The sequence below is a fragment of the Lepisma saccharinum genome, chromosome 13, assembly GCF_977018435.1.
Source record: "Lepisma saccharinum chromosome 13, izLepSacc3.1, whole genome shotgun sequence".
Taxonomy (NCBI): Eukaryota; Metazoa; Arthropoda; class Insecta; order Zygentoma; family Lepismatidae; genus Lepisma; species Lepisma saccharinum.
In genome coordinates, this window is record NC_139241.1 from 74,030,278 (window position 1) to 74,044,348 (window position 14,071).

At 37.4% G+C, this 14,071-nt stretch overlaps 1 protein-coding gene across 1 annotated transcript in view; it reads right to left on the reverse strand.

The window, feature by feature from the left end:
* LOC145997416 (uncharacterized) overlaps positions 1–12,628 on the reverse strand; it is an 81,441-nt gene extending 68,813 nt beyond the window's left edge. The window contains exons 1-2 of the mRNA XM_083134441.1: positions 12,389–12,628; positions 2,556–2,734 (exon numbers count right to left, since the gene is read on the reverse strand). Of these exons, the coding sequence (XP_082990567.1) occupies positions 2,556–2,734; positions 12,389–12,468 (259 nt within the window). The 5' untranslated portion in view covers positions 12,469–12,628. The remainder of the gene's footprint in view (positions 1–2,555; positions 2,735–12,388) is intronic.
* Between the last annotated feature and the right edge of the window lie 1,443 nt (positions 12,629–14,071).

Here is a 14,071-nt window from a genome sequence, read left to right on the forward strand (position 1 = left end):
ACAATCAATGCCTCTCCCTAGAAACTATTGGTTCTAATTACTACGTGAGTAAAGGCCAAATCACACGGAACTGGATTTTCAGTAGGAACATCCTAGTTAGGCTATTATATTATTTAAATAAGGATTATCTCTTAAGACACTTATTTTTATCAGTTACGAGGTTAGGCAGCTACAATCAATGCCTCTCCCTAGAAACTATTGGTTCTAATTACTACGTGAGTAAAGACCAAATCACACGGAACTGGATTTCCAGTAGGAACACCCTAGTTAGGCTATTATATTATTTAAATAAGGATTATCTCTTAAGACACTTATTTTTATCAGTTTCGAGGTTAGGCAGCTACAATCAATGCCTCTCCCTAGAAACTATTGGTGCTAATTACTACGTGAGTAAAGACCAAATCACACGGAACTGGATTTCCAGTAGGAACACCCCAGTTAGGCTATTATATTATTTAAATAAGGATTATCTCTTAAGACACTTATTTTTATCAGTTACGAGGTTAGGCAGCTACAATCAATGCCTCTCCCTAGAAACTATTGGTTCTAATTACTACGTGAGTAAAGGCCAAATCACACGGAACTGGATTTTCAGTAGGAACACCCCAGTTAGGCTATTCTATTATTTAAATAAGGATTATCTCTTAAGACACTTATTTTTATCAGTTACGAGGTTAGGCAGCTACAATCAATGCCTCTCCCTAGAAACTATTGGTTCTAATTACTACGTGAGTAAAGGCCAAATCACACGGAACTGGATTTTCAGTAGGAACACCCTAGTTAGCGATGAACTGGCTACCTGGGTGGAATTCATGACCACCGGGCTGGCTGCTTGACTGGTTTTGAGGAATAGGCCATGTTCTAATTGCAACTGGGTTTCCTTGACTGGATTCTGTGGAATTGCCAATCGGAACAAAGTTTGGCCATATGAAGATAATCTGTGAGTTCACCAAAGGAAAGTTTTTTGTCTGTGGTTTCAGTGTGTTGATTGTTTTTGTTCGCTTCTCGATGAAAGAAAGAGTAAGAGAGATAATGTGCATTCATGTTCAGTTCATTAATATTTAGGTATTTTGTGCAAAGCGATGAGATTTGTAAATGACAAATATCATTAGCCAATAATGAAAATCCTTATTATTAAAAGTGTATTAAATGCTTGATATATTTAGTTGAACAAAATATATTCTTTTATGAATGAATCCTGCTAATCTCATATGCCTATCCGAGTTCACTAAAAAGCTTGTTCAGTACGCATTGATTACGATATTTTCTTTCGAGTCAATTTCTAGTTCATACTTATGTTTATTAATTTTTAATAACAGCAGTAATTCTCCTACAACATTTCTCAAATTGCTCTCCCATATTTTTATGCGCAATATCTTATGGGAACGAAAGTATACCGATAAGTACAGTAACAAGTATCATGTGAAGCGAAAACTAGCAGATGGGTAGCCAGTCCAGCGCCAACTAGAACATTCCTACTGAAAATCCAATTTAGTATGATTCGGTCTTAATTGCCAGTTAGGTTTAATGATTCTCTCTAAGAATAAGAATATTTATCTTTCTATTGATCCATTCTTTATGGTCCCTTGCAAGTCATTTAAATTATAAATAAGTGATAATGAGTGAAATAACATGTAAACTGCACAAAATGATTGACACTGGGCTCTGCGTAGCAAAATGGTTAGCACTTCCACCTTTGGTGCAAGGTCCCAGGTTTAATTCCTGGTGGGAATCCCCAAAATTTCAGTGTTGACCCAACATCATGAGGGCAATTGGGGAACTACCTGAAAACAAAAGTAGCGGACTCATTTCAAAAGCCAAAAACAGTGGCGATGAGACTGAATGCATTGACTACACGTTGCCCAATGAAAAAGACACTCTGACATGCCCTAGCCTTCAGAGAGTCATTGCAACATGGGAGTTAATTTTTAGATTGATACTTTAAGTACTACAGTGAAAAAAATATTGACATTTCAATAATTTTGGTATAAACTGTACTTAGGTTATACCAGTACTAGCTATTCCATCCCCACTTAAACTTCACTCCCTACCCTTACTGAATCTAGGTTCTGTAACGTAGTCCCTTTCCCGAACAATCACCTACCCAACAATAAAAAAAAAATTAAAAATCTCACATTACTTAATTGAGACAAACAAGTTTCAAGCCTCATGTAAACCAAGCCTGTACTGGTTACCAGAACAGATTCGGTAATTAATTAGAAAAAAAATATTGTAACATATTGTAACTATATTAATAGGTATTTAATAAAAACAAATGGGGGAATCCTACAACTTTTGCGGAACAGGCATCCTGGTCTAAATTTATGGCACCAGCACAATAATAGCACACCCCCAAATGTGGGTGGGTGGAGGATGGACACAAGGTAACGCCATTGCCTTGTAATCAAGGGGTCCTGAGTTTGATATCCGGTGGAGGCACATAGTGGTTCGGATCCCACTTTAAACTGTAGGTCCATTCCCGATTAGCTTTCTGTGCATAAAGTTGACTTAAAATAAGAAATTAAAATCAAATCAAACAACTGTTAATAACTAACCTGATGAACATTTGTTGCTTCCACAGTCCACTGGCTCAGCATCTTCCAATAGAATTTGCGTATTTGGCAACTTACAGTTGCCTTCAAAATGACCCTGACATATGTATTTAGTTTTCAAAATTTCTATAGGAGACTGTAGTAAATCATTTCTTCCACTTTTCAGTAACCATTGTTTGCACCTGAAAACAAACAAAAATGAAGCATAGAAATTATGCACACAATTAAACTTTCAGTTTAAAATACGTATAATCCATGTCCATCATTTAAGCATGCCAGCCCATGTAATGATTTTCACACATTTTATAGAGAATAGTGGAAATAATTGTAAAAGTAAATTTGAAATTTCAGAAAAGTAAATAGTGCAGTTTAGTGTTTCGCAAGTACTATTTATTAGAAAAAATATACAGATTCACTAGCTTCACCAGGTGGTGAGGTTAGCATTTGAGCTATTTTCACCAGGTTTCAAAATGCACATGAACTATGACCTACTCTGGTCTGTACACCAATTTGTGTGTTCTTTAGTTGTTGGCAGGTACAAAACATATGTTGTGTATTTATTTTTGTGCAGGCAATCAGTACTATTTACTGGAAGGTTTTCTGGTATGGACTGCTACTGTTAATGTATCATGTGACGTAGGTATGAAGGAGTATTACATTCCGAAGTGCTTTTGTTGTTAGGTTAGGCAGGTCAGTTTTGGGTCTGTTAGCTTTAAAATTACTTCCGTAAATACTTCCAACATCTGATTTCTGGTCTTCAGCACTTTCTGGTATTCTCACCACCCTGCGAAAGGAGCTCCACATGCTATTCCTACCAACTGGTGAAAATAGTCATGGATGGTATTCTCAACACCTGGTGAAAGTGATCACGGCCAAAAATATAATGTAAAAAAAAAGTTTCTCGCACAAGCACCCATGCTTCCCAGCAATTAGCCATTCCACATTTACAGTCACCTTGGATACTGGGTACTGTCATATTAGCAGTGTCACCAGTGGCGGCGAGGGGGGGGGGCAGTTGTTCCCCCCCATTTTCGGCACGTTTGCCTTTGCACTATGCTAAATCTTATCTACAAAAGGAAATATACTGTCCTTGCCCCCTAGTTTTGGCACCTTGCCCCCCCCCCACAGCTTTGGGACCCAATCGCCTCCACTGAGTGCGCTTGGGACTAGATACCACATGATCAGCTGTTGAAAGCATTTATGGGTGTTCTTCTAATGCTAAGAGCCCTAAATCTGACCTGCCCAAGTCAAGTCGAAAGCATGTCTGAAACAGAAAACATCTTGGTGCCCTATGCACATGAAGATGATTCATTGATTAAATTGTTTTATTTCACTTCACTTGTGCCACTTTTGGATAATTTGCGAAGATGATGATGAGTGATGATATTATGAAATTGATGAATGGACACTCACAAACATCCATGCCAAGCCCAGGATTTGAACCCGGGACCCCTGGCATGGTAGCACGATGTGATAACCACTCTGCTACGGGGGCCAGCGCATGAAGATGATGACAGAAGCCGTTTGTATTGGTGCTTGCAATCAAATACACATAAAGTACAGAGCATTCCCTGACATTCGCTACGAGACTCGGCGGCAAGCAGCCCGGCGTCAGCGCTTGTCTTTCCCGGCGAACGGAGTCGACGACAGTCAGTAGCGTCGGCTATTAAAATTACAGTTTTCATATTGTGTACTAACCTTGACTACAGAAGGTGTTCAAAATTATGTCCCTGTGCTGCAACACATTCCTGGCATCTCCGAAGGAAATTGGCATTTACATGTGCAAGTTCGTCTACTGTAATTCTCCCGATTTCTCGTACAATACTCTCTTTTAACTCACGGATGGTGTGCGGATTGTCTTTGTATACTTTATTTTTTAGACTTCCCCATAAATAAAAATCGTAGGCTGACAAATCGGGGGACCTAGAGGGTTTATGAAACACCCGTTTCTTGTGAGAGGCAGCAGATAGATTTCCAAGGAGACTGTTCTAACCTTTGTCCTATCTCATCGAGTTTTTTCTCAGTAAGTACACGTGGGTTTTTTTTTTTTTCACTTTTATTCAGAACTGACCCTGTTACTCTAAACTTTTTTACGAGGTTTAATATAGTGGTCCTATGTGGAACGGGAACACCAGCAAATTTCGTTGCAAAACGTCGTCGCACTTCTCCACAATTCCTCTTTCCGAAGTAACACTCGACAAGATAAATCCTTTGTTGTAATGTAAACTTTTCTGATGCCATATTAAGCCACAATCTTCAATCTTCAACACACGGACACAACACAACTTCCGAGGGAGGATTATATTGGCATCAGTCTGCAACGTCAACAGAAAGAGAGCGAAGGCAGGGAGAGCAAAAAAAACAGACTGCAGCATGCAACTGTCGCGGACCCGTACAACGGGAAAGACAAGCGCTAACGCTGGGCTGCTTGCCGCCGAGTCTCGTAGCGAATGTCAGGGAATGCTCTGTAGTAAGCAGGAAAAAAAATAATTTTCCAGAAAACACACAGAAAGTAATCGCTAAGCTGATGAAGTATATGTTAGCAGATATAAATAGAACTCAAACTGTGTTAAAAATGCCATGATTAGTTCAGAAAAAAAAAGGAAAATTGGCCCAGGCCAGACAATGTAAATCAATTTAACAACTAGGCAGTAGCAGCTTTTGCCTATTTGCACATGCACACCCAAATACATCTGTAATGCAATCAATTTTTATTATACTTATTCACTGAACACTATATCCTTCAAAACATCAAACGTTCCCATGCTCCATCGGTGATCATTATGAGCGCCTGGAGATTCAGCTGCGTTCATTTCGCACAAGTCGCAGTGTGCTCAGATGCTGCTGTTTGCAGCATGCAGATTGGCATTTGTAGCTTGCAGTATTATGGGCTTGACGAGCACTACTAGTGCTGTGTTCACAAGTGTTGCAATGCCATTCCATTCGAGATCGTGTGGCAGAGTGGAGACAGCCCAAACATCATTGTAAATTGAGGGATTTTTTTAAAAAAGAGACATTTCTATGGTATCTTTGCTCACACTGTTCCGAGCATGGCAGGCGCAAGAAAGAAGGGGAACAAACTGAGAGCAAAATGCATGTTTTAAACAATTTCTTGCTTTGCCTTTGCTTAGTGCAGGAGCTTGGTCAAAATAAACTGTCCTTATGGCGCTGTAGTCAATCAACGCGCGGAGAGGAGATCGTTGATCAGTCAGCTGTTTTCATTGTGTACCCATTCATGCGTTGCAATTGCAAAAATTGTTACACTGTCAAAAGCTCGTTCCTGTTTCAGTGCAAAGTGTTTGACTTCATGATGAAAGTGAGAACTCTACACAGCAAAAGAATATACGTAATATTTAATGTTGTTCAATATTTGGAGGGAAGTTAACTACAAAGCACGCAGCGACTACAGTAATAATACGGATACAGCGGAAAGGGAAAACATCTGATATACGAAGCAGGGTGTTTGGACTGAGTGAGTACTGGGTCATTCCATGTCAAGTGCTCCAATGATTGATTGAATTGGTGTTTGAAGTCCACTTTATGCACAGTAAGGCTAATCGGGACTGGACCTACAGTTTAAAGTGGGATCCGAACCACTTGTGCCTCCATCGGGTATCGAACCCGGGACCCCTTGATTACAAAAGTGAACCAATGAAAAACACCTGACCATCTCTAATTTTATTCATACTTAATTGTCATGAAGTACTACCTAAGGTAGGAAAAAATGCAAAATTTCAGATTTTTATCTGTCGTACTTTTCTAGTAAGAGCCCTCTAATAGCACAATTTGCCGCATACATGCAATCACAAAAAAAGTCATAAATCAAGCTAGAATTGACATAGAAGGTTGGGATAAGAACCAAATTGTTGCTTTTGCTATGAGCTTTAATTAGATATATCACATAACTACTTTTCAATTTTCTTTTTTCGTTTCAAGGTCATTCAAACTTTTTTTGAAAATCAAATTTTTCAAAAACCTATATTTTGAAAATTTTTTGAAAATATTTAAAAAATACAAATAGAAACATACATATTTCAACATCAAGTCTTAGAAGTTTTGTTATGGGATTGCAATGGGATCATAGTTTTTGGCATGTATAAACAAATACTATACACTAGGTAAGACCTATGACATGGGAATATTGCAATTAAATCTAAAAGTTCATTAAACTCTCTTTCATGGCAACAACTTTAATTTACTGTACTGTAATATTCAAGAGCCATGGTTGCTGCATCCATTTCTTCCTTTGAAAAGGTATAACAGTGGCGACTCGTGGAATTTTTGGGGTGTAGGAAGTTATGGTAAACAGACCGAGGAAAGTTTTCATAAATGCGTTAAATTATACAGTGACATGTATCACCTGTACCTTGGATTAGCCATTGGATTTGTAATGTTAGCTGCAGGCCCTCCCTGCCTGTCATGTGTGGATTAAGAACAGCTTTGCCAATACCAACCTCCTGATAAGAAAAGGTGCTGTTTCAACTCATAAATTACGCTAAATGTGATAAAATTATGCTACGGTTTATTATTATTATTATAATACAATTATTATTAATTTATTATCATCATTTTCTGATGACTGTAGTAGTTTAAAGTTCAATTTTTATATTACTATTTTGGAGTTGTGAACTGCATTATTGATTATTTATTGTAGTTAAGCAACATTAGGAATTTCGACCATTCAATAAAATGGGTTTAGCATAGTGCTTGAAAAAAGTTTAAGAAAATTCCATGACTGGTAACGGCATCCCTTTGTTTTTTTGTGACCTCCAACTCTTTCTACCGATTTCCTTGTATGAAATGTTCCTCCCTTGTTAAATTGGGGAGGATAAAGAAAAGATGAAAATAAGAGGATGGATGAGGGCCTGTAAAAGCTTGTCCCATGGTCATACTTCCTTTTGTTTGAAACAAGTCCGCTAGAGAAGTACAAACAAGATCTGGAGATTTTCTTTAAAAATAAATATTTCCTCAAAATATCTTCATTAGAATTCAATTTCTCTGTTTCCCAGGGATGCCCGTTTTTGAGATGATACTGGATTTCCATTATGCCAAACACAGAGTGCTAGGTGCCAACGAAGTTCAAATTTTGCTAGGTTTCGAACCATTATGCTAGAGTTGGCATCATTGTTGAGGAACCCACGGGACCTTCCTCGTGGACCGTACTGGGCAACCCCCACCCTCCCTTGCACTGCCCCTCACACATCTGCCTGTAGGATGACGAGAAAAGTTCCTCAGCGGCAGGCAAAGAAGGTCGGTGGTTTTTTTGCAACAGATCTGGAATGAGCTGGTGATAGCTAGCACATTGACTCTTGACAGTCGAATAGCGAACCTTGATTGCGCTCAAAATTTTATAACGCTCATTAAACTCTTAAAAAGTACAAAAATGGGATAACTATAAATTAAACTGTAGGAAATGAAGTAGTAACTTGTGCCAGTGGGACATCTGGTTTCCACAAGGGTGAGGATCTGAGAGACAGGCACTTGTAGTTTATATGCATAGTCGCTTTTGAAATTAAATTATGGAAAAGGACCAGCAGGGTGCAGAAACTGAACTTCCACCGTATTTCAAATTTAAATTTTCTTTATTAAAGGGTGAGGTTCAGCCTGTGGCTATTCTCAATCTTGTCCAAGACTACAGCAAGCCACCAATGATTGTTGTTCTCACTCACATGTCACATATCCTTTCACTTCTGCATGTTGCAGCCTCTGTTTCATGCCTGCTCCTAACATAGTAAAAGTGCATGACTGTTCACTTGTTGAAAATACCTTTGGCACCAACACTGTATCAGACACCGGGATGAAACTGTGGAATTTATGTGTACCTGGTATCGGTTTTGCAGACAGAAATCTATCTGCAAGTATTGTTTATTCTTCATTGTGTAGTTTTTCATTGAAGAAGAACTGTATGGAGTCGATGTTTTCCTCACACCATGTAAACAGCTGTGATGGTGTAATTATTTGATCATCATAGGGCCGCTGCAGGCTTGACCTTCCTGCACATCTTTTCACAGTACTGCCCAGACCATCACACACTCCTTTCCCATGAGCTGTAGCATAAAAATGGATCTGAGTTGTACCCCCTGTAACCCCCTAAAATAATTTGAAAGATTCAAGGTGCTGCTGTAAAGAGAAACCTATTTTCTAATAACTCGACAAAGTTTATATTGTTTACAAATATTACCTTCCTTTTCAAAAAAGGAACAAAATAGAACCACTGTAAACCTATTCCAGTATGTTGTGATACTCTTAGTTAGTTCACTTCATCAGTACTCTTTGAAACCATTTTGAGGAGATGAAAATTATTTAAAAGGAGAGTGAGAGATGGAATAAGATAAAGTTTAGTTTCAGGACGTCATGCTGCTGGCTAATGCCTCTTTTTGTAAAGTGGGGGAGGGGGTACAGTTTTCTAAATTAGTAGTCTACTGATTTATAAGATATGTATCTACATCAGAAGAGTGTACAACTGACCACTCCTTTCAAATTTTTCAAGTTTGCTTAGACTAAGGGAGAATTCACGCCGAAGAAACAGGCGACACGCGACAAGCCACACAAGAGTTTCACACCAAAGGGACAAGCTGCACGCGACACCATGTCCCGGTATTTTTTTTAAAGTCAATGCCCTCAGTCCAAGAATTTTCCTTGTAAATACCTTTCCAGTATTTGAGATTTTATGTATGAATTAATATGTACCATGAAATTAAATATTGATAAATAAATTCTCAAAAATAGAAATAATACATAGCTGGCAAATAGAAAAATATGAATGACAAAGAAGTAATGTAGTTTCCTTGAAATTAAGTGACCCCAGGTTCGATACCCAGTGGAGGCATATAGTGGTGCGGGTTCCACTTTAAACTGTAGGTCCAGTCCTGATTAGTCTATTTCTGCATAAAATAGACTTAAAAAATGAAAAATCACAACTCAAATAAGATTAATAGTTTTTTTCTTGTATGTACGCATTGCTTGCATTATATATAAAAAAAAAAAAATATATTGTTTGGAATAATGAGTATCGTATTGCAAGTTTTGATGTTGAAAATTTATATCCAAGTGTCCCAATAGAAGGTGCCACAGATGCATTACACAGATGGCTTATTGAGATGAAAGTTAACCCAGTAGAATCATGGGAAATGGTTCGATGGTTTACTGTATGTGCAAATTACAATTACTTTATATTTGATGGCAAAATCTATCAGCAAAGTAATGGTCTATCAATGGGAAACCCAGTATCCGGAATCATCTCCAGCATTTTCCTTCATTACATAGAATCTCCAATTGTTAATGCAATAGGTGCGAATATCAAACTCTACATCAGATATGTAGATGATGTGCTAATTATTGCTAAAAATGATAACACCATCATGGACGTATTTAAATTGTTAAATGAATCACATCGTCGCATAAAATTCACTTGTGAACCCATGAATAACAATGTAATTTCTTTCCTTGATCTGCAAATTAAGACAACTGACTCAACAATTCAAACATCAGTCCATAGAAAAAAATTAGCGGGTGAAAAATACATCCATACCAATTCAGAACATTCACGTATAACAATGGATAACATATTTTTAAATTTTTTCCTGAGAGCACAAAGACTCTGTTCTAATAATGAGGATATCAAAAATGAAGAAGAAAGGCTTTTTAATATAGCAAAAGAAAATGGCTTTCACACTAACAGAATAAACCAAATCAAAAAACAAGTAGCAAGAAAACTAAAGGAAAAGAGAAATACAGACAAAGATGAAAAATCTGTTGAAAAGAAATTTGTGTGCATTCCATTCCACAAGGGATTCTCACATAAAATTGCAAAAATTTTCAGAAGTTTTGATTTCAAAATTGTTTTTAAATCACCAAGAAGTTTGGAAGGTACATTTAATGAATTCAAAATGAGAAACTCTCTACCAGATGCAGAAACCACAGGAATATATAATATAAGTTGTTCATGTTCAAAGGATTATGTGGGACAAACAGCAAGGAAAATGGCAATAAGATGGCACGAACATGATTTGGACATTATAAATCTAAACCCAAGAACAGGTTTGTCAACTCATATCATCGAAGAGAAACATTTGATTAAAAAGAGAAGGGTTTTAAAAAGATTAACGGGAAACACAGAGTTGAATGTCTGGGAAGCTTCGTTCATTGCAGAAGAACACTGGAATAAATTAAATAATGAAAATGGTAACGTAGATCCAGTATGGAGTTTTCTTTTTCACAAATGGAGTAAGCCACCATCTTTGAAATTTAATGTAACAGAAAACATCAAAAGACTTTGTGAAAACAATGATGAATTTGAATTGCCTGATGATATTTTGGATTCATAATTTAAAAAGTCTCAAATAAAAATACAACAGACTGCTTTTTTCACAGTTAAGTTGCTATATTACAACAATGTAACATTGACAACATCCATTATATAACGGATTCTTTTTGTTTAAAAATTACTAACCATTGTTATAACTGTATCTTTAGTCAAAATGAAAATAAATGTCTGATGAAAGGAGCGTGTGTTCTCCTGAAACGTCACAAAGAAAAACTGTTTTCTTATGCTTGTAATAACCGTAAACTACAAGAAAATAACTCAAATAAGATATTTGGAATGTGTTACTTGTTAACCAATTTCATCAGATTAGTTCGCAGCTCAGTATAGTTGATACGAGGACCTGGCATGGGTGTCCTCAGAAATTTTTGCAAAAGGGGAGGGGGGTCTCTATTCAACTTTTATCATTTGCCCCCCCTCCCCTTTTGCAAAAATTTCTGAGGACACCCATGCCGGGTCCTCGTATCAACTATACTGAGCTGCGAACTAATCTGATGAAATTGGTTAACAAGTAACACATTCCAAATATCTTATTTGAGTTGTGATTTTTTCATTTTTTAAGTCTATTTTATGCAGAAATAGACTAATCAGGACTGGACCTACAGTTTAAAGTGGAACCCGCACCACTATATGCCTCCACTGGGTACCGAACCTGGGGTCACTTAATTTCAAGGAAACTACATTACTTCTTTGTCATTCATATTTTTCTATTTGCCAGCTATGTATTATTTCGGTAAATGTTTACTATCCTTCGGACACCTATAACTTCTGAGTTTCGTCAATTATTGACATTTCTACTTACCTATCTGCTTCGTGGATCATTTTTTAACGTGTATTCACGTTATTTTCATCATTTTTTTTAAAAAAAAGTGATTTTGTAACTGAAGAACGTACGTTTCCGCAAATGGTCTGTGGGGCTATGTGTCAATGGTTCATGGGGCTATGCGAGAATGGTGTGTGGGGCTATGCGAGAATGGTGTGTGGGGCTATGCGAGAATGGTGTGGGGCTACGCATATTTTTTTCGAAACCAATTTTTAACTATTGTAACCTATTGTGACCGTACCTAACCTAACCTTACCGGAAATGTTTCGTGGGGCTATGTATGAATGGTTCGTAGGGCTATGCATCAATGGTTGAATTTCCGCTATGAAACATTCCCACATCACACAAAACACCTTCCAGATGTTAGACAATACTACAGGAACTTATTACGGTAAGTAGTTTCTTCTGTAGAAATAAAGAAATCTGTCCGAAGGATGGTAAACTAGTACCTACTGAAATTCATCAGCGATGAGGCGATGCTTATTAGATGTTTCAGTAGTAGCAAACCTCCGAGTCTCAAAGACACAGTCCGACCATTCCAGAATTGACAAGTTTTCATTCTCCCCATGGTGGACCATTTCCCACTCTATCTCAACACCTGTAATTATTTTAGCGTGCACGCACGCACATACGAACACACACATACACACAGAAAGAGAGAGAAATAAACTATAAAGAAGAAAAAAATACCTTTGCTTGTCGTCTACAGGAAAAGAGTAGAATACGTTTCCATTCCTACAATTATAATACGAACATTCGACGCTAAGCATATTTCGCCTGCTTCAACATAAACAACGTTCAACAATATCACAACACCTTCCTTTTATTCCAAATCAACTTATTTTCCGCAGACTAAACCACTAATTTAAGTGTCAAATGCTTATTTCGTTTCATAACACGTATTTGAACAAAAACAGAATGCATGCGACCACAGCGTACTCTCCAGTTTGCCTGAACGGAAGATAAAACTAATATATACATCACTATATCTTCAAATATCTTCTCTTCCCTAGTCAAGCAAAGTATTTCAAAGAAGAAATATATTGATAAAAAGACTAACTGTAATTAGACTAAATGATATGAATGAATGTTACTACATAATTTTCCACACCTAAATGGCGTTGCCACAAAAATCAGAGGGGGAGGAGGGGTTGAATTCTGACGACGGCTGGCTCGGTACAGTAAATATTCACAAAAGAACGGCCACGTTCATTCTATATATCCTGTGTTGTATTTTTAAGATATGAAATCCTGTTGAGGCGAAGGATATGTTGACCTCTGCTTATTGACGTGTTTATTTCAATGCATGGTCATATATTGTAGGAAAATGGCCGAATTATAATGCTCACAAACAACTCATACCAGTGTCTGCGATTAGGGGCGAGGGAGCCATTGCCCCGCACTATGCTATCCCCCCCCCCTGTTATGGAATTTCGCGTTCCGAGTTTTGTAACCCAATCGCCGCCACTGACTCTATAACTCTTGCTGCCAATTCTTGTTTTCAGGAGAAAAAAAAATGTAAAAATGTTAATTACACTTTGAAAAAAATTTCCTGCTGCCACGCGCGTGGCAGCAGCAGGAATGAGGCTCAAATTTGCTGCTGCCACGTAATTCGTCTGCTAACCAATGCTAACCAATGACAGAGGATGTTACAAATCTTAAGAACAAATGAAGACGAGTGACCGAACTGTCACAAATTGACGATATGATACAAACGTGTTCCCAAAATGAGTTTCAGTTAACACTTTTGTTTTCTTACATTAATTGAAGTGAAAATTTTGCCCCCAAAAATGCAAGTTTATTATGTATTTAGAACACGGAGTATCGTAGACTAGTTGGAATGAATGTACAGGTAATTTAGAACTTTTTTTTAGAAAGCATTTAGCGATATTACTTTAGGTAATTCTAACAGATCGTAACCTACTAGGGACCTAAACTTGACTCTCGTAACAGAACTACTAGATTTTGAACAAAATCTTAAAACGTTTTTGTCTAAGTAATCGCTAAAACTTCACAGTATGTGTTACAGACGTAATTGCATACATAGCATGATGAAATCGCTATAAAACAAAGATAAATTGGTTTGTAAAAAACGTTGTATCCACACTAAAGTAGTGAAGGAACACGTCGACAAATGCTAACAACTCCAAACTTAATGATGTAAAATAATAGTTGCTGTTGTAGAATATCATGTTTGGTGCTATGTTCCCTTTCGGAAGTCTTCAGACTGTTCTGCGTCACAGGAAGGTAACAAACGTGGTAACGGCACAAATACTAATTATTGTAGAATTTTGGAAATCATTGTCACACGAAATTTGAACCTTCCTTAAAGTAATGATCACTGTTTGGACTCGAAAAAAGTTATTTATGTTG